This window comes from Eptesicus fuscus, chromosome 9 (assembly GCF_027574615.1).
Source record: "Eptesicus fuscus isolate TK198812 chromosome 9, DD_ASM_mEF_20220401, whole genome shotgun sequence".
Classification (NCBI taxonomy): Eukaryota; Metazoa; Chordata; class Mammalia; order Chiroptera; family Vespertilionidae; genus Eptesicus; species Eptesicus fuscus.
Window position 1 is genome coordinate 4,738,144 of NC_072481.1, and position 20,903 is coordinate 4,759,046.

At 62.7% G+C, this 20,903-nt stretch overlaps 1 protein-coding gene across 1 annotated transcript in view; it reads left to right on the forward strand.

Moving 5' to 3' along the window:
* The window catches only part of SPSB1 (splA/ryanodine receptor domain and SOCS box containing 1), a 59,422-nt gene extending 41,372 nt beyond the window's left edge, over nucleotides 1-18,050 (forward strand). Inside the window, exons 2-3 of the mRNA XM_054721239.1 lie at nucleotides 11,051-11,859; nucleotides 16,139-18,050. Of these exons, the coding sequence (XP_054577214.1) occupies nucleotides 11,166-11,859; nucleotides 16,139-16,266 (822 nt within the window). The 5' untranslated portion in view covers nucleotides 11,051-11,165 and the 3' untranslated portion in view covers nucleotides 16,267-18,050. The remainder of the gene's footprint in view (nucleotides 1-11,050; nucleotides 11,860-16,138) is intronic.
* The last annotated feature ends 2,853 nt before the right edge of the window (nucleotides 18,051-20,903 follow it).

A 20,903-nucleotide genomic window follows, 5' to 3' on the forward strand; every position in this document is an offset into this window, starting at 1 on the left:
AAGGGGGTCTTGGGAAGCCCATCTGGGCTTCGCAGGTGCGTGTGGGATGGGCGAGTAAGCAGCTGAGATTTAGTTGGTACCTACTGTATACACAGAGGCCTTGAGCAGGGTCCTTCTCGGCCAGCTTTTCGTGTTTCACGGGAGTGAGCCTGGCCAGACAGTGTCTGTGGGCGGCGGCGGTACCGGCATCCCCGGGTGGCTCTGTGTGGCAGCTGGTCCGGTCACCTGTGCATTAACCGGGCCAAAGGCCACGCTGGGGCCGCACCGGTGACAGGCAGGCCTCGGCACCGTGGGCGGAGGGAGGAGCGGATCGGAGGGCTGGGATGGCTCCTGCTGTGCCGATGTGGAGCGGCCGCAGGGTGTTGCCTTGCTCTGTGGAAAAGCAGGGCCTGGGGATCCCTGCACGTCTCTCCGCTCGACCCGCCTGGTTCCCAGGGTGGGGAGTGTGCGCACAGGCGTGATCCGCCGTGACATCGGTTCTTCCATGTCCTCATCCTCAGGCCGGCGGCCCTGGTGCGTGCCGGCCACCCCCTCCCACATCACACTTGGGGTGCAGGCGCGGCAGTGCAGGCGCGCATTCCGGATTCCTCCGGAGAAACGCGATCTACAGGTGCCGTCTCGGGGCCGTGGTGTTGCCAAACCGCAGCTCTGCGCTTTTTCCTCTGGAGGAAGGGGAGGGGCGGGGCGCGGGGGACGCAGCTCTGGAAGGCGGACTCCCCACGTATGACTATCGTTAGCCGTGTCCCTGTGTGTCCCCCCGGCGAGCAGGCCGCTTCTCTGCGCTGTGGCCCCTCCCCACTCCCACCGCCTGCCAGGCGGGTTTGGGAAGGCGCACATTTTTCACCTGTGTTTTTATTTGTTGAGGTGAAATCCACACAATAAAGCAATAACCTTAGTACAGGTCCAGTCAGTGGCATCTAGTACATTCACGATGTTGTGCAACCACCACCTCTATCGAGTTCCAGAACATTCTCATCCCCCGCGCCCCCAAAAGAGGCTCGGACCCCGTTAGCAATCGCTCACCATTCCCCCCTCCCTGGCCCTGGGCTCCTGGCAACCACTCATCTGCTTCCTGTCTCTGTGGACTTACCTATTCTAATTATTTCATATAAAGAACATGTAACAGCCCTAGCTGGTTTGGCTCAGTGGGTAGAGCGTCGGCCTGGGGACTGAAGGTCCCGGGTTCGATTCCAGTCAAGGGCACGTGCCCAGGTTGCAGGCTTGATTCCCCAGTAGGGAGCGTGTAGGAGGAAGCCAATCAATGATTCTCTCTCATCATTGATGTTTCTATCTCTCTCTCCCTTCTCCATTCCTCTTTGAAATCAATAACAATTTTTTTTAAAAAAAAAGAATGCAATATGTGACCTTTTACACTGAGTGGCCAGATTATTATGATCACTGAACACATAATAATCTGGCCACTCAGTGTATATCCTATATAATAACAAGTTAATATGCAAATTGTCCCCTCGACCAGGAGTTCGACCAGCAGGCAGGCCGGCCAATCGCCCATGTCCCCTCCCCTGGCCAGGCTGGCCAGACCCCACCCATGCACGAATTCTTATTGATTTCAGGGAGGAAGAGAGAGATAGAAACATCAATGATGAGAGAGAATCATCGATCGGCTGCCTCCTGCACGACCCCCACTGGTGATCGAGCTTGCAACCCGGGCATGTGCCCTGACCGGGAATAGAACCCTGACCTCCTGGTTCCTAGGTCGACGTTCAACCCCTGAGCCACGCTGGCCTGGCAGTACTTCATTCCTTTTTATGGCTGCACGGCATTCCACCGTGTATGTGTTCTACAACTGGTTTATCCACCCGTCCACTGGTGACCATTGAAGTTCACCCCTCTATGGCGTTTCTGCAGTAATGCAGCAACGGTGAGGAAGTCTGAGAGAAAGGGAAACGCAGAAGCTCATCCTCCACACACAGCATTTTCACTTTCCTGGGTCCCTTTTCAGCCCTTTCCCCGCATCTGCCTGCGGAGGCTTTTTCTAGATTTCACTCTCAGCGCAGATACAGTTGTGCCTTTCGCTCCACTTGCCGTGGCAAACCTTTGCCTGTGCCCCTGTACGGCCATCCTTCCGGCCAGCACCTGTGGGGCTGTCATACCCCCGGAGGCGCCAGCGGGGGCGGCCTCCTCCTGCCTCCCTGCCTGCCCCCCACGGGGCCCGCTGGCGCCATGGAGCCTGGCCCCCGGACCCTCCCGCGTGCCGCCTTTGGACTCGCTGAGGCCCTCCCGGGCGGCCTCGGCGGCCCAGGTGGCCAGGACCTTCCGGGTTGACTGGGTCGGAGGAGGAAGGCCGCAGCGCACGGAGGAAGTTCCTGCAGTCCGCGGGGGCCTCCGAAGTAGGTTTACGTCCTTTTTGCACGGACCGGCCTGTGCCGCCCGGATTCACCTCTCCCGGGGCTTCCTGCTGGGTTCCCAGAACCCCCAGGGAGGGGGATTAGGTTGCGCCAGGAGCCACGCTGCCCGGTTTCTCAGAACCCTTTCCAAGTTCATTGGCTGCCGTCCCTTCCAGGCCCCACTGACAAACCTTCCGTCCACTGAGCTGTGCAGGAGCTCCTGAGCGCCGGCCGCCGCCACGGTCAGCTCGCAGCCCGGGACGCCTGGCGAGGGGGTAGACATGGGGTTTCCTTCCACAGTGGTCGGGGGGGTGCTGAGGGCCAAGATTTGAAGGGTGGTGAGAGGAGAGGTGGCCGTGAACGAAACGAGCAGAAACTGCTCTGGGGCCGTCCTGTTATGGAGAAAGTTCTCGCTTCGTACAAACACCTAGAGGTCCCTCTGTCAGGGAACGTTGCGGAAATGATGACAGTGGGATATTGTGCCGCTCCTGACACGTGAACGTGACCTCCGCGCTGATACATGAGTATTTGGGGAAAGCACACTGGGGAGGACTTGGGGGGGGGGGGTCCTTTGCTGTTAAGTGGACTGTCTTTGCATCTGCACCAGAGAGTGGGAGGGGGACCCTTTACCTTACGGTTTACATGTTCCCGGGTGGAGCTTTCCCAGGAGCATATGTAGGGTTTGAAATCTGTCACGTCAAGATAGCACAGGAAGTTTTACAAATTGTGGCTATCAACCCGCGCCTGCCGGTTCTCGTGTCCTGTGGATGGGAGTTTCCAAATATTGAGCTCGAGTCCTTTCAACCAGCAGCGCCTGATCCCCAGGAGGACTCATTAGGATGCAGACGGGGCAGGGGGCCGGGGGAGGGGGCACCCCGCGTCTCTGACTCAGGAGGTCCGGGCGGGGCGTGCCTTTGCGGCTCTAACCGGCGATGCTGATCTGCTGGTGCCTGGGGACCTCACTTTGAGAACCACTCCCGTGAACCCAATGACAGGAGAGCATCCCTCCAGCCTCTGCCCCTGGAGGACGTGTGTGGGACGTCTGCCCTGCGGCGGGCCCAAGGGGATGGTTGATTTGGGGGTTCTGACGTTGTGCCCCCACAGGCAGCTTTGCCGGAGTGCGGCCTCACGGGCGGCGTCCCACCTCCCCACCCTCTTCCCGCCTGATGGAAGGGTGTCTGCGGGTCTCTCCCCTCCCAAAACACCCTTCAAGGTGGGCTGGGCTCCTCGGCCGCCCTGTGAGGCCTGAACCTGGGCCTGCCTGGGCACTGCCTGGCCGAGTGCCCTCCGCACTTGGCATTCACCATTCCATCCCTTCAGGTGTCCACGCGAGTTCGAGGGCGGCGGGAGGGGCGGGGCGCGTCGTGGACGCAGCGGCTGAGGCTGCCCGTCACCTGGGGGAGTGCAGGCTGCTGCCCCCGGCCAGGGAGGGGCGAGGAGGGACCAGTGTCCCCGAGCCTTCCCCTTGGGCTCCCGTGGGCTCTCCCCGGGGAGGTGCCGTGGCACTGCTCTCTGCCCGCCTCCCTGCCCCCTTTCCGTGGGGCGCCCCGGTTCCTACGTGGACCAGGCAGGCGCGGTGAGATAGACGGATGCCCAACCCCAGGCTGGGCGACGTCAGGGGCCCGGCACCGGGACTCCATCCCCACTGCCAGGCGACGGCGGGCCTGCCACTGTCCTGGCGCACTTTCCGGGAGGTCTCGGTGGCCCGCGGTGTGGCACTGAGGTCCCTCCGAGCCCAGCCGTCGCCATCACAGCCGTGGCGGGCTGCGGCGCGCCTGTGAGCTCTAGTCTCTGTATGAATGTCGCTCCCCTTTCCCAGGCCCGGCCCCACGGGCTCGAGCCCGTTCTGAAAGTGCCTGATGAGTCATCCGGGTCCTTCCGTAGGTGTTTACGGCAGGTGCGTTTCTGGTCTTTTGAGGTCAGAGGCTAGAGCTCTGGACCGACCGTGGGGGGACTTTTCCCTCCAAAATCACTCGTCAGAACTTTCCAGAAGGGTCCGACACTTGGGTTGATTCTAGGGGCAGAGACGTTTGCGTCCCTGCTTGAGTGAGCACACAGCTCAGGGGACAGGGGGGAGGGGGCGGGGGCTGTGACCACATGGCACTCATCCTGCTGCGGGGGCACCGCCCCCAGGGCTCCGTGGCCAGGCCTGCATGGAGGATGCCCGGGGCGCTCCCACATGGAAGCGTGGCGGCCGTGGCTCCCAGGAGCCCGGGCCCTCACCGGCAGGCAGAGCCGGCGCTCAGCCAGGCGGCAGAGGTTGCCATCACCGAGCTGCGAGGATCACAGATCGCTCGGGGCGGCTTCTCTTGCAAAACCCTGGGCTGCAACCACCCGCGTGTGGGGCGGAGCTGCAGCGGGAGGGAGCGTGTTTGATCTTCAGGTGAAAGGAGGCTTTATAAATAGGTCACCTTGTTCCACATCCTGAATTTCATTCTTTCCCCGTCTTGGGTCAAAACAATGGTGTTACTGTTCGGGGGTCAGTGGGACGGACGGACGGACGCACTGAGGGGGAACTGAGCGGAGAGGAGGTGAGTGTGTGTCTGCCGCTCCTGTGGGCCCCGCCCCCACCCCGCTCCATGCATTTGTCACCCGTCACCCTGGATGTGCCGCCGGTACCACCCAGAGTGCTGCTCCCTCAGTGAACTCTCTCTGACACACAGAACAAAAGGATCGGTTCGTGTGGGCGGGGCGGGGCGCTGAGCTGAGGGGGCCTTTGGAAGGCTGCTGTGGAGGGGACTCCACGGAGCGCCAGGCAGGTGCTGAGCCTGCTGTCCTCGAGCCCAGGGTTGAAATTCCTACCCCTCTCCGGTCACTACCCTGCCCCCCGCCCCCGATCCCCCTGCCCAGCCTGCAGAGGGGTGCCCGGCCCGCTGTCCAGCCCGGCGGCTGGGGTGCGGGTCTCCCAGCTCGCTCGTTTCCTGTGTGGGCCGGTGGAGACAGACGGCGATCCCATTTCTACGGGCAAATGAACGTTTGCCAGTTAGAAGCAGTGTCACCGGGCATCTCGGGAGAAATCGCTGTAGAAATAACGTCCCCCTTCCCCCCTTTGGGGTGGTTCCAGAGCTCCCGCTGGGCGTTTGGACCTTTAGTTTCACTGTCCGCTGTGGACTCGGGGTGCGTCTCCGTGGGCAAATGAACATGTATCCTCTGCTCGGTGAAAAGGCGCGACACCAGCGGGGAGTCTTCAGGAATCACGTTGGTGGCCACTTGTTCTTGTGAGTGGAGGGTGTTCAATCCATAGTTTTCAGCCTTGTATTCCTTTGGGTGTGCTTAACAGTCATCGTCATGACAATGCAAGTAACATTTGCATCTTTTAAAGTTTCCATTCAATACGTGTTGAAAGTGAACTGCGTCCCCACTTTCCGCGCCCCCTCACCCCCCCACAACCTCCAGGGTAAACCATTGTGAACGGTCTGGTGTTTGTGCTTCTAAACCCCTCCCTCCCTCCACCTACAAACAGATACAGGCGCACAGAGAGAATCTTCTTTTTTTAATATATTTTTATTGATTTCAGAGAGAGATATAAACATCAATGATGAGAGAGGGAGAGAGAGATATAAACATCAATGATGAGAGAGAATCATTGGTCAGCTGCCTCCTGCACACCCCACACTGGGGATCGACCATGCAACCTGGGCATGTGCCCTTGACTGGAATCGAACCTGGGACCCTTCAGTCTGCAGGCCGACGCTCTATCCACTGAGCCACGCCAGCCAGGGCGAGAGAATCTTATTAATCCTGTTCATACAGAGCTGGGATCTCGCGCTGCATACTGTCCTCCAAGTTGCTTTTTAAATGCGAGCATCATGTCTCACTTTATGTGACGCCAGCACATCGGGGCGGGGCGGGGGGAGGGCTGCCTCCTCTGTGCACGGCTGCGGCGTTCGCCGCTCGGTGCGTGTCTTTGCCCACGTGCCCCTGCGCGGGGTTCTAGGGTTTCCTGGGAGAGCGAACCCGAGGGGGGGGACCGCTGGGTGTGTTACGCCTGGGTGGCACCTGCAGGCCGAGAAGCATGTCCCGATTTGGGGTCTGTCTCTGTGTCTGGGACACACCCACACCTGTCCCTGAGAGGCACCCCCACATCCCCTCGGGTCCCTCAACCTTTTGTAACCCCGTGGGTCCCACATCCCGTCCCCTCTCGCTGTCCTCGGCCACATCCCTTCTCTCCGTGAAGTGTGAGGTGAAAACAGTGGGTGTGTCCACCCCCTTGTGTCACGAGAGAATCTCTGCCGCAGATCATTCAAGGCCGGGCCCCCCACACCAGGTCTCCGACCCCCACAGCGAGCCTGGTGCCTCCGACTCCTCCTCGCCGTCCAGGGATCAGCATCCGGTGCTGGGCGCCTCCAAGTCCGACCTGCTGCCCCTCCACCTGTGGGCACAGAGGGTCCCGCTGGGGAGACGAGAGGGAAGGGGTTTGTGGGTGCTGCTCTTGCCTTCTGTGGGGAGCTGTGGCCCCCCAAACCCCCTCGAAGCAGGCCTTTGTGATGCGGGCGCTGATCCCGGGCCCCAGGCTGAGCCCACGCTGGGAGTCGGCCCTGGGAGGAGGGGGGAGGCTTTGGGGCACGCCTGGGTCCCCCTGGAATGCCTGATGGGCAGCCGGCTCTGGGGGGTGCAGGGACAGGGGGGGCTTTTGCCCGAGAGGCACCCCTTTCGCCGTGAGCCATGAACTGGCTTTGGACTCAGCTGATGACGTGTGGGGCGTCGGGGGGGGGGGGGGGTGCTCAGGAGGGGAAACCACAGCCCTTAGTGACTGACTGAGCGCGACCCCCATCCCCTCGGTCCCAGGGCTTTTGGTCGCGTTCACTCTGTCGTAAGTAAGTGCAACATCTGGAAGGCCTGCCACGCTTCTCGTGTGTGTGCGTGTGTGTGTGCGTGTGTGTGTGTACACACCTGTGCACACTCATGCCCTCTGTGTCCCTCTTCAGGGAAAGATGAGTCGGTGTCTGGGTGCAGCACAGGCGTCCCCGCTGTGACCGTCACTCCTGCTTCCCTTGTGTGGGTGTGTGGTCCGTCCCCCGCTCCCCGCAGCCAGCCCTCCAGCGCACGCGACGGGACCCTCACAGCCACAGGCCCGGCTTTGATCTTGGGGACTGTCCTCCTCTCTCTGTCACCATGCCCTGCGGGGGCCAGTGCTGCCGGGCGGGGACGGGACGAGAGGGTAGGTGAGTGGGAGGAGGGTCCGGTGCAGCTGTGACCAGCGGAGCTGAGGGAAGGGGAGCGTGAAGATGAGGCGGCCTCGGGGGCAGGCTCCGCTGCGTCCCCACAGAGCTGGGACAGGGAGAAGGCCTGCGTGATGTGCTGGCCTGGGCGGTGTGCCTGCCACTCGGGGGAGGACGTGTCCACACGACACTTCCCGGGCGAGTGGGGCAGCTCTCACTCGCCCTCGGGCCTGCGAGCCAGACCCCAGCCGAGCTGCCGAGCGGCCGCCGTGCCGACACACACACCTCCCGGGGTCTCGGGAAGGCTGTCCTTCCTCTCCTGCGCTCCCCGCCTGCCTTTATGGCCACCAGTTCTTCTCTGACCCTTTCTGATCTTTAACTGGTTTTACCTGGAGAAAAAGATGCTAGGAGAGCCCAGCCCAACAGGCCACCCCGTTACCCATAGAAAAATGGTCCTGCAGGTAGCGCTCCTTGGAACACGGTGAGCACACGCATGGGGATGTGTGCATGGGTATTCATATGTACACACACGTGCCTCCGCCTGGTGGAATCCTCACCCTGCTGCATTTGCGCGTGTTGACGGCCTCCTCCCCCGGGCCCCTCCCCCAGGCCTGACACCGGCCCTGCAGCCCCAGGGACTGAGGACGGTGGGGACGGGGTGTCGTGTGGGTGATCAGAGGTTTGTGGGGACAGGACAGCCTCCTCCCCCGTGCCCCTCCCCCAGGCCTGACACCGGCCCTGCAGCCCCAGGGACTGAGGACGGTGGGGACGGGGTGTTATGGGGTGATCAGAGGTTGGTGGGACAGGAGGGGCACAGTCCAGGAATCTGCCTGTCTTGAGGGTTGGCTGAGACAGCCGTGGGGAGGAGCGGGCGATGCGGTCTTGGAGACACGGTGGCTGACGTGCCATGTGCTTTCTGGGAACATCCTGCTCATCAGCCTGGATGCCGCAGCTGCTGGTGCTGAGGGTGTGCGCCCATGTGAGCACCCGTGTGTGTGTGCACCTGTGTGTGTGCCCATGTGTGTGCACCCGTGTGTACGCGCACCCGTGTGTGTGAGCACCCATGTGTGTGCACCCATGTGTGTGCGCACCAGTGTGTGTGTGCTCCCGTGTGTGTGAGTGCCCAGGTGTGTGTGTACCCATGTGTGTGTGTGCTCATGTGTGTGTGCCCATGTGTGTGAGCACCTATGTGTGTGTGAGTGCCCAGGTGTGTGTGCACCCATGTGTGTGAGTGCCCATGTGTGAGCACCTATGTGTGTGTGCACCCGTGTGTGTGAGTGCCCAGGTGTGTGTGCACCCATGTGTGTGAGTGGTCTCCCCACGACCATCCTCTCCCACAGCGCCCTTCCCCCCCCCCCGCCCAGTGTCACCTGTCATCATGGTCTCCCCACCGCCATCCTCTCCCACAGTGCCCTTCCGCCCAGCGTCACCTGTCACATGGTCGGGGTGGGACCCTCCTCAGTGAGATTCCGAGGGGCCTTCCCGCTGGGATGACAGAGCCAAGAGCAGGGCAATGGCTGTCCTGCTCCAAGGGGCAGTGAAATGAACTCGGGAAGTTAATTTCCTCCCCGTCCTCCCAGAGAGCAGACCGTGTCCCCCCGGGTCCCGCAGAGGGCTCACTGGGCACCGGCAGAGGGGGGTGTCCACACAGAGATGGGTGTGGTGCTTCTGACTGAAACCCGCTGTCCCCAGCTCAGAGGATGCTCGGATGGAGGTTGGGGGGCATCCGCAGGCCAGTCTGTGGGGTCACCGGGACCACGTTTCCACACCCAGCCTCAGGCTCTCCCTCCCTCGCAGGCCTGGCACGCCAGCCCCGAAGCCATGGGGTGCCCCTCAGTGGGGCCGTAAGGGGGATCCTGGAGGTGTCAGTGGCTCTCGGGGGTCGATGGGACTGAAAGCTTGAAACGGATTGTCCTGGGAGATCCAGGATGTGAGGTCTCTGAGGTCTCCATACGCACAGAACTTTCTGGAACCAGGTGGGCCCCCAGCTGCAGAAGGACGCCTCAGCTCTGCACCGGCTTTGCAGGCATTTGTCACAAGGGGTCCCCAGCCTGTCTTGGAAGAAACGACTGGGAGGGGGAGAAGCATGGCCTGCCTCTGAGTTACGGGGTCCGGGGCCCAGGGTTCTCATCCGGAACGTTCCCTCCGCCCGGAGCCAGCCTCCAGGAGGCCGGCCTGTCCCGAAGGAAGACATCGTCTCCCGGGACTCCTCCCAGGGCAGGGCCAGCTCCGGGCGGCTGGAGGCCTCGGGAGCGCCCAGCCCCTGCACGTCCCTCCTCTCCGGGCCTGCTGGTCCCAGGCGCCCAGCTTCCCTGGTCCCCGCCCTCGGGGCCACGCAGCGCTCTGTCTTTGCTTCCCGGCGGGAAAGCAATGAGCCCACTGCGGAGGGGAGCCCCGCAGCCCCCACCCAGGCTCCCTCGTCCTAGGAGCCCAGCCCCCACTGGGCAGCCAAGCGTCCCGCAGGCCCAGAGAGAGGCTCAGGAGCCCAGTCCCTGTTACTTTCCCTTCTTCAAGGCGGGCACGGGGGTTGGGGGGGGGGGGAGATGGGACGGCAGGGTGGTTGAGTCCCTCAGCCCCACGTTTCAGCCCCTCCTCCTGCTGAGCCCCCTGATGGCGGGGGCGGCACAGAGGCAGTGAGGTCTCTCCTCCCACCCACCACCTGCCCTCCCTTAAAGGAGCCAGCGGCTGGGGCAGCCAGAGCAGGAGTGAGGGGTCTTGGAGTCGGACTTCCTCCCAGAGGGTCTGCTGGAGCCCGAGGAGCCCACGTTGGCTTCCGGTTGAAGGAAAAGGCGGTGGTCATCCATGGGCTGGCCCAGAACGCTGGGCGGCGGGCGAGGCTCATGCCCCCTGGCATGGGGCTGCCTCAGGGCCTCCAGAGGGCGTCACGGGCACCCCAGTCCAGGCACGATGCGGATGTGGGACCTGCTGGAGGGCTGCTGCAGGCTCAGGGCCCGCGAGCGAGCAGAGAGCCCGGGGCTGAGGCCCTCGCTGACCGGGAGTTCCGTGGCTGCCCAGCCCGGCCTCCCTCCCCGGCGTGAGCCGAGGGGCCTGCGGGAGGCGGCTGTGCCGGGAGGGAGAGCGGCTGGGAGGGGCGTCTCAGGGCTTTGCCTCCCAAGGCAGCAGGCATAGGAAGTCAGCCCTCCTTCCCCCCCCCCCCCGTGCTGGCACCAGGGCAGATGCCCACCGCACGGGCTGATTCCAGACCTGTGCCCACTGGGCCTTCTGCCTGAGAAACCACGATTAGGAACGTGGTGCCCCCGGCACAGCGGAGCATCTCGCCGCCCTTCCGGAGCCTTCTCTCTCCCGGCGACTGCCAGGCTGGGGCCTCTCCCTTAGGACAGCTCACCTGCGGGGACAGGGCAGGGCTCCCTCGGTGCCAGGGCCCCGGCCGGCCCGTGTCGGGGGTGATGGGAGCCCAGAGCCGGGCTGCGGGGACGCGTCTGTGGCCGGCCTGTCGCTCTGACCCTGGCCTTCCCGGTGGACCGTCTCCCCCGCCCCCACCCCTGCTCACCGGGTCCTGTTTCTCTTCCCCCCCGGTAGGCAGCACGGACCCCGCCGCCGCGTGCAGAGGCCGCCTCGCCGCCTCGGGAGCAGAGGCCCCGCCGTTGATGCGTCTGCCTTGGGAGTCGGGGACGCCGTGAAGCCGGAGGCGAACATGGGTCAGAAGGTCACCGGAGGGATCAAGACGGTGGACATGAGGGACCCCACGTACCGGCCCTTGAAGCAGGAGCTCCAGGGCCTGGACTACTGCAAGCCCACCCGCCTGGAGCTGCTGCTGGACATGCCGCCCGTGTCCTACGAGGTCCAGCTGCTCCACTCGTGGAACAACAACGACCGCTCGCTCAACGTCTTCGTCAAGGAGGACGACAAGCTGATCTTCCACCGGCATCCGGTGGCCCAGAGCACGGACGCCATCAGGGGCAAGGTCGGGTACACGCGGGGGCTGCACGTGTGGCAGATCACGTGGGCCATGCGGCAGCGGGGCACGCACGCCGTGGTGGGGGTGGCGACGGCCGACGCCCCCCTGCACTCCGTCGGCTACACGACCCTCGTGGGGAACAACCACGAGTCCTGGGGCTGGGACTTGGGGCGCAACCGGCTCTACCACGACGGCAAGAACCAGCCGAGCAAGACGTACCCGGCCTTTCTGGAGCCGGACGAGACGTTCATTGTCCCCGACTCTTTCCTGGTGGCCCTGGACATGGACGACGGGACCCTGAGCTTCATTGTGGACGGACAGTACATGGGCGTGGCTTTCCGGGGACTCAAAGGCAAAAAACTGTATCCTGTCGTGAGCGCCGTCTGGGGCCACTGCGAGATCCGCATGCGCTACTTGAACGGACTCGACCGTAAGTGTCTTCTGCACCGTCCCAGGTGGCCCTGCCCCGGCCGCCTGTGTCCGTGGGGTCCTGGGCGGGCCTGGCCAGGAGCTTGTGCAGTCCTTGGGACTCAGATGTCTTTCAGTAGACGCCCCGGCATCCTCAGGTGCTCAGAGGCGACGCTTGCTTGCCTCTGGTTAAATGGAAAGTTCTCACTGGAGTCTGCCGGCCAACCTGGCAGCACCTCGTGGATGAATGAGCGGGTGGATGGATGGATAGACGGGTGGCAGGTTTGATGGATGGATGGGTGGATGGATGGATGAGTAATGAATGAGTAGATGAGTGGGTGGATGAATGAATGGATGGGCGGGTGGGTGGGTGGATGGATGGATGGTGAGTAAATGAATGGATGGATGGTCTTTGATAGATGTAGTCTGTTTCTGGTTGACCTGCCTTTAGAATTTGCGTTGACCAAGTTCTAGCACAGCAGCCAGCGTGTTGTTGAGCTGGGGTTTGTGGCGTTGGCGGTAGTAGGTCCTCTCGCATAACTGTGCTCACATAGTTGTAAGCAAGTGGCCTCTCTCGCTCATTAGGGTCTTTCTCTCTGTGCTGGCGGCTCCGGGGTCCCCTGAGGGGGTCTGGGGAAAAAAGCCGGTGAGGGACGTGGTTGTTCTAGATGCCCTGCCTCCCCGGGGACAGTGGGCTCTCAGAGTTGAGGGGCAGGGGACCCGGGGTGACCACGTTTCCCGGCCAGGTGCCAGGCGTCCTTCCCCAGTTGGCAAAGACGAGGGATTCGTGTTGGGTTTTGCTGCTTTTTTGTAAGAGCTGCTGCATGTAAAGGGACGGGCACACATGTCCCGGGAGGGCAGTCCCACCACGCGTTCTAGAATCCATCTCACGGAGCATTTTCCCTGCCGCTGCCGGCAGGAGTGAGGCCAGGCCCGTGACGGGAGCGGAGGAGGTGAGGGTGGGGACGTCGCTGAATCCGGGGCACTTCCAAAGCGCATTCATTTAGCCGTGCACTAGACACGGCGTGGGCTCTGGAGCGCGAGTTGTGTCCCAGTCTCCGAGGACTTGGAGAGTGTGATGGGAGCTCCCTCCTGGGCTGCGGTGCTGGGCCGAGCATGGTCACACGGGCCCCCAGGTAACCGCTTCTCCGAGAAACGCGGAAGTGGGCGCATGGACGCCCCAGTTCCGCAACCTTCTGCTCCCATAAATAGCGCCTGATTCACTTCCTGATTCCTGAGCTGCGTCCTGGCACCCGCCCCCTCTCATTCATATAAACGATGCAAATGAGCGAGATGGCACAGCGGCCAGGGCTCACCCAATAGCTCGGCCTCCTCTGCTTGGGAACCTCCTCGGTGGATCCCAGTGGGCACCCAGCTTTGTGGGTGGAGCTGGGTACAGAGCCTGCAGCCCCCAGCGAGAAGTATTGGGGCGAGCGGGGGGCTTCTTGGGGCCTGTTAGCAACCAACCAAAACCCGTGGGACAGGCGTTCCGTAGCACAGCGCCCACACCTGCCTCTGTGGCTGGCGCACGCTTGGCCTCCCCGGCCTTTGGAAACCAGCCAGCCCATGCCCCTGCCTCACTGTTTGGCTCCTTCCTGCGAGATGGGCTGGGGAGGGTGACCTCTTTGTGTACTGAGGCCCCGGGAATAGACCCACGCCTGGGACGCCTGGGTGATGGGTCCTATTTTCAGCTCATAAGGCATCCCAGCAGCCGACAGCTGCCACTCCGGCAGCCCATCGTGGGAGAGGTGGCATGTCTGAAGGACACGCCCTTCTGGTCGCGAGAACCCTCCCTAACTGGGCTATTCAGTGTGGCCCAAAGGTGGCCAGGCAGGGGAAGCGCCCCACCCCCCACCCCTACACACACACACCCTCACCCACCCCCTCACCCCCCACCCCTACACACACACACCCCCACCCCACCCCCCACCCCTACACACACACACCCTCACCCACCCCCACCCCACCCCCATACCCGCCCCATACACACACATACACACGCCACAGCTGCTTTTGGGGGGAGCCGTCGGGCCTGCCCCTTTGGGTGAGCTGCAAAGAGCTGCTGGGAGCTTTCGCTTCACGTTGGTGCAGAAAGAGCCGCACTTTAGCGTTTCATAGACGGATGTATTTCCGTCTTCTGGCCTTGGGCTCTCAGACCTGGGGCCCCGGCTCTCACCCCCCCGAACCTGCTTCCCCATCGGTAGGATGGTAGGATGGGGACCACAGCCCCCACCAGGCACACGCTAGGAGCCCCACGAGCCTCGGCTGCCACTGGGGCTGTGATGAGAGCCACCCGAACTAGGGCAGCCGGACGCCGGCTGGTGCCGGCCCGCTGTGCACAAGTGTCTCTTCATAAGGGGAGAGTGAGTTGACCTGAAACCCATTAAGCCAAGAGAGTGTGATGGGAGCTCCCTCCCGGGCCTCACTCCACAGCCCGGCGGGGCTCTCGGGCCACCGTCAATGGCTGTCGGTGCCTCCACGTGCCTCCGGCCACCAGGGGAAGCCCCTCTGCTCCCGGTGGGGGCTGAGCCACGTCATGAGGAGGAGGGACTGGGGAAGATGGAGGAGAGCCGCTGAGTGGAGGAAGGAAAGCACCTCCAAACTCCCCCACTCGGCCCAGCGGAAGGGCCGCTCCCCAACAGCAGGTCCAGGCCGAGCGCTGCTGTTTCTGGCCTTCGGGACCTCAGCTGGATGGGACTTTGGGGACCATCTGGTTCGATTCTGTATTAACAGATGGGGAAACTGAGGCCCAGGCAGAGGAGTGATCTGCTGTGCAGGGCACAGGTGAGGAGCCAGATCTGGGGCCGCCTGGGCAAGGATGCTCTATGGTGAGGGAGACCCCCAAGGCTCTGCAAGGAGGAAGGGGGAGAAACCCGGCCCTGCTCACCCGGAGTCTGTGGCACCCTTGACCTTCAAGGATGCAAGGTCATTCGGTTCATGCTCCGGCCTCCAGGAGCGGCCCGGGTTCAGAGCACTCCATGGAAAAGGTTTACTACTTCAATTCCTTCTCCTGTGACGGCCCACGGGCGACGGACAGCAGTTGTTTGTCTTCTTCTAAAGCCTGGGATTTAGCAAACGCCTTATCAATCCTAAGATTTGTTTTTTCTAAGATCAGGTTTGTTGAGATGTAATTCATACGCCATCCCTTCACCCACTTAAAGTGGACGACTCGGCGGCCTCTAGTGTATCCACGGCTGTGCAGCTGTCGCCACAATAGACTTTAGAACCTGTCCGTCACCCCAAGAGAAGCCCACCGCCGTGAGCCGTCACTCCCCCTCACCCCGACACCCTCAGCCATAGGATTGGTCCTCAGTAATTCGAGTTTTTAACGTGACTTTTAATATTCTGAGACACAGTGGTGACTATGGGAGAACTTGAACCCATTTCGTGTTGGTGGCATGGGCTCCCAAGGGAAATGCTGGGGTCTCTCTGGGTTTTGGGGGGTCTGGCCTTCGCTTTGCTCACAAAGGAGTCTCAGAGTCAAGGGGCGCCCGTGGGTGAAGCCGCAGACCCGTTCGCGTCACCCTTTCTATGTCCAGAACACTGAGCTCCCCGGGCCCTGCTTTTAGGGACGAGGGAAGGGGAGGTCACCTCGGGAGAAGGGGTGAGCAGGGCCTCGGGCCTGGGAGGGAAGGATTGGCGGGCTCCTGCTGAGGCTGAAAGTCTATCTGAGCCGCTGGCTGCACGGAGCCGCCCTGGCAGGAGGACAGGGCCGGGCCCTCAGGGGACACAAGGACACGGGCGCCCTTACGGGCTGCAGCTAGAGGCCTCTTCCCAGTCCAGGTGCCCGGCCTGTGACCTTGGCCTATGACCTCTGTGCCTCAGTGCCCCCAGCTGTGAAATGCAGATGGGAACAGTACCCGTGGGCAGTTGGGGGTCTCACAAGATAATTCCTTTCCCGAAAGCTTGCGTGCAGTCTGGTGCGGGGCGCACGCAGGGAAGAGCCGGCTGCTGGAGCCCCGGCGGCTGCCGCTCGCCCTGGTGTCAGAGGGGGACAGCCTAGCTTCCTGTCCGCCTAGCAGCGCGACCCTGGGCGTTATCCGGACTCCATCCCTCCGTCCCCTCGTCTGCCTGTGATGGTGAAATCCTCGTCGCCCAGGTGGTGGGGAGGGAACGCGTGTTTGCAGAGAGCTTGCGCAGGCGCCCGGCCCAGGGTGGGTTCTGTGCTCGCTAGGAACGATGACTTTAAGATGAAAATCACCCTGTGAGTGTCCACGCGAATAGGAAGGACGCTCTCCTGTGGGTAGTGTTTGCCCAGAGCCGAGCCAACCTCACACGCTCTCTCTCCTCGGTCTCCGCAGCCGAGCCCCTGCCGCTCATGGACCTCTGCCGCCGCTCGGTGCGCCTGGCCCTGGGGAAGGAGCGTCTGGGCGAGATCCACGCGCTGCCGCTGCCCGCCTCCCTCAAGGCCTACCTCCTCTACCAGTGACGCCGCCAGGACCCGGCGCGACAGCCACCGGTGCCAGCGCCCAGCCGCCCGCGGACCCTGCGCCTCGGACGGCGTCCGCAGCCGTGGGAGGAAGGCCTGCTCCTCCTCCTCCTCCTCCTCCTCCCCCCGCCGCTGCCCTTCGGGACACGGACGCGGACAGCTCTGGACACAGCCTCCCTGCCCCCTCCCCTGCATTGGCGAAGGCCCTGCATGCCAGTCCCAGCCCCTCCTTGGAAAAGGACACAAAGGACCTCCGGAAGCCCGGCCCTGCGCTCCCGTCTGCTCTCGGGTGGCCTGGGGAGCCTCCACCTGCCGGGTCCCGGGGTGGGGCCTGCAAGAGGCGCCCCGGCCCCGAGAGCAGACCCAGGGGTGCTAAGAGGTGCTCAGACAGGGCTTGTGCCGGGACCAAGCTCAGGACGTCAGAAACACGCCGGGACGAGGCAGCAGCCAGGAGGGACCGCCCGCCCACGGGCACAGAGGCTCAGCGTCCGTCCCGATGCCGGTGCCCCGGACCCTGTATTTATTCTCTTAACAATAACGAAAGCCATTTATTTATTCCACTTAGAAAGGGACCTGGCTCCGGTCACCTCGCTGGAGGGCTCTCTCGCTTTTCTCCCACCCGCCACCCCGGGCATGTGTGTGCCTCGCCTGTCCTCGCCGGGCTGTCTGTGGGGTGTCCCCACGTGGGCACAAGTGTCTTTGTTTGGGTCCCTTGACCTACGGTTCCCCGGGGGCTCTGCTCTGAGTTCCGAGCGGTCGGAGTATCTTGGGGGTCACGGCTCCACGGCGGTGGCGGCTCCCGTGTCTCCCTGCCGTGACTGACACGCGGGCTCCCACACCTTTGCACGTGGTTTATTTCCGTGTCTTCCGTGGGCTTTGGGCGTGGGTTTGGTTTTGCTTCTGCCTTCCTCGCTGAGATGTCCCATGTGCACCCTCAGAAGCTCCGGCTTCCCACGGGACGACCGGACCAAGGAGGGAGGAGGAGCGGGTCTCTGTCCCTGAGGAGCGGAGAGCAGGCTGGGGTGCGGGGGACGAGAGAGGCGTCACGCCTCACGCAAGCCCACGCGCGTCTCCGCGTAGTGCCTAGTTCATCACGACCCCCCAGAGCCAGAGGGGCGGGGCGGGGCGGGGCAGCCAGCAGGAGAGGGGCCCCCCTCCCTGCCACAGCCCCCCCACGTAGCAGACCCCAGCCCCTGCCACCACGTTTGCCATTTCTTTATCTCGAAGTCGACTCCGTTCATTTCTGTACAGGTACAATAGATGACTTTATTTGTTTAAAATGTTTAATATATATGCATATATATTTGTCCGTAAGAATTATGTTTTAAACAGCTGCTGTAGGGTACCTTTAAAAAAAAAAAAAAAGAAGTCTTCCAGTGGAATATATTTTTAAAGCACAACCTTGGTGCCAAGACTGGGTGAGGAATGTAAATTGCCCCTTATTATTGTGAGGTTGTTGTTTCAGGCCTTACCTTCCCTGTGAGGCTTTGGAAGATCTGCCTCCCTCCTGTTTCAGGCTGGGTCCCGCTCCGATGAATGTTGCACATGAGAGTTTCACTCACACAGCCCCAGCCTTCCCGCCGGACCCAGCGCCTCCCGCCGCGGCTGGACGCTTGCAGGGCTCTGTCGTCTCTGCACCGTCCCCCCGCCCCCAGCGTCCCCCTCAAGCCCACCGTTCTCTCCTCTCAGCCCAGAGCCCTGTGGCCTGTACAGTCTTGACACTCCCATTCTATTTTATGATGGTTGATCATAGTCAGTAACCGAATAAAGGAAAGTTTATTAACTTTTGAGTCCCTCTTTGTGCCTCAGGGGAGGGGAAAGAGGGGGCCAGCTCCATGGGCCCCGGTTTTCAGCGGATAATGAGGGGATTGCCGCCCCCCACCCCATTCCCCTCGTCAGATGCCAGCCAGAGCCCCCAAAAGAGCAGGAGGACCCTGGATGGGTGATCCTAGAACGTCCCCACCTCTTTTCGGAAGTCGGTGAGCCCGCACCCCGGACTGCGGGCCTTGCTGACCTCATAGGAAGGACTGCACGCGTCCCGGGGAGCCTGGGGCTGGCCCCCGTGCTGTGAAGCTTGAGGTGACAGTGGGCTGTTAGGAGCAGGCGTGGGTGCCCTTGGAGTCCGGGCTCAGGGCAGTCGTGTCTGTCCCCAGGGCCAAGCACAGGGATGCCCTGGCCGCCGCCGTGGGCAGGGTCCTCACACCCATCCCCCAGCCGAGACCACGGGAAAGGCTGGCTTATGGGAGGATGGGTGAGTGATCAAGAGAACAGTTGAGAAATGATCACGTGTTGTGACTAGTTTCCAAAGAATGAACCAGAGTGCATCCTGTGGGCATTTTTCATCCTCAAGGCACGTCGGGGTCCGCTGGGCTGGGGAGGGTGCTGGCCCGACGGCCGAGCCCCTGGGACCAGAGTCCTGTGTCCCTCTCGGAGAGCCCCCGGCCCGCTCTCCCCAGCCCGCCTGCGTCAGCAGCACCTGGGAGGTGTTTGTTAAAATGCACGTCTCCAGGCCCCGCCTGAGCCGGACCGAATCCACATTTCTGGGGCCAGGCCCAGGAATCGGCTGTTTTCTCAAACTCCCCGAGTGACCTGGCCCGAGTCGGGAGCCCACTGGGACGGTGTCAGCTCTTTCCCTCAGAAAGTTGCTGGGTAAAGGGGAATTCTTTCGGTGTGTCGGTGGGTTGGCCCGGCGACAAGCACACGGCCTCCTGAGTCAGACCTGGGCTCAGACGTTGGCGCTGACCCTCGCGAGCGGTGTGATCTGGGGTGAGCCTCCCTGAGGGACGGTCCTCCTGGGCCCATCTCCTGGGAGGGGGGCAGGGGTGAAGTGAGGTGTTAGAACCGGCCGGCCGGGCGGGCACCCTGGCCAGCGTGCAAACACACGCTCTCAGAGCCACACACTGCTTTCTGTTCTGGAAAGGGGCAGTCCAGGCCTGGAATTGGCCTTGGAGAAGGGACCGGACGTTCCTAAACCGACTTCCTGATAAATGTGCTTTCTTCCCGGGTACAGTCCCCCAAGATCACGGTGGGTGTTGGGAAGGGGACCCCGAGATGCCTTCCCCAGACACGTGTGGAGGGAGGGGGGTCTGACATGGTTTTTAGGTGGCGTCTGGAGCTCTGGCTGGCTTGGCCGGGTGGCCGGGGAGGCGTGGGGTCAGGCGGTGGGAGCGGGGCGGGTGTCGGGAACACAGGGAAAAGGAGGGCCTTTGTGCAGCCTGGAGACTTCTGGGGTGGGGAGGGGGGCAGGCTTTCACGTTGAGGGGAGCGGTCTTCATAAAACCATCCAGTGGACCGGCCCATGTGGATGTAATTAATAGCCTGCCCTCCAGCAGGTAGCGAGCAGCCTCTGGATGGGAAGGGCCCTCCCTCCTCCCTCCTCCCTCCTCCCTCCTCCCTCCTCCCTCCTCCCTCCGCATCCTTGTCCATCTCCTGCACTCAGCTCCCCCCACCCTTCCTCCCGCCCCTCGCTCCTCTCCTCGGTGAGATGAGGAATGTGGACTTTACTGAACCATAAAGTATGCCGGGGGAGCCGGGGAGGGGCCGAGGACAGAGCAATTAGTTCATGCTGCAGCCCAGACACCCAAGCGTGGTTGGAGTCCAGCTGCAAGGAATATTTGAAATAAATGAGCTGCCCGGGGCCAGGCGTTTGCTGTGTTTTCGGGACGGGGCCATGGCAACCGGGGAGGAAACCATGAGCTGGGACTGGGCTCTAGAATCAACAAATGATGTCCTGGCCCGCGAGCCCAGAGGAAGCCGCTCACGGCCCTCGGGGGCTCCTGGGGCTCAGCTGCTGGCGGCACCGGCCTGGTGTGCTCGGCACAATCCCCTCCAGCTCGGGCCTCGGTGTCCTCGGCTGGGCTCTGAGATATTTTCCTTTTCTTCTATTTTTCTTTTTCTTTTTTTTCTTTCTTTTTTTTTTTTTTTTTAAGAGAAACGCTTTTAAAAACCACTTCTCCGAACCTTTCTTCCCAGGCTGCTGGCCTGGTGATGCGTTTCCTGGGCAGAGGGGTGGTCCCCGTGGAAAAGCCCGGACTGAGGGCAGCGGGCCACAGGGAAGGGGCGCTGACCTTGCCCGGGGCCTTCCCCCCGGCCCGGTGCACCCCCTTCCTGGTCGGCTCCAGAGGCAGGAAGAGCGAGGCCGCACTCCCCTCCCTGACTCCTCTGAGGGTGACCTTACGCGTCCCTGAGAAAGCCCCCGAGAAGCACACGAGCCACGGGACCGAGTTTGGGGGCTTCCGCGTGAACGTCACCGGCGCCTCCTGCATCACCAGGGGCCTTGGGGGGGGGGGGAAGCAGAAATCCCAGAAACGCGGATGCAGGCGCGGGGCCGGGACGGCGCTGTGAGGTGCCCGTGCTGATGCTGGCACGGTGGCGGGTTTACGTGCTGAGCCTGCTTCCTCCAGAGGCCGCAGGGGCTGCGGTCCGGGGAGGCTGAGGGACCCCTGGCGGCGGTCAGCTCTGTCGGCTCTGGGCTCAGAGCACATGCAAAGGATGCCCAGGCCGGGGCTGCGACGCCGCGTCTCCCCGGGCCCCGACGTGCTTGTCTCTGAGGGAAAGCTCACGGGGGAATTCCGGGAGCCGGGAACCAGCTCGGGCTCCTCGGCCCTGGGTTTCCCCGAGGAAGCGAGTGCTGGCAG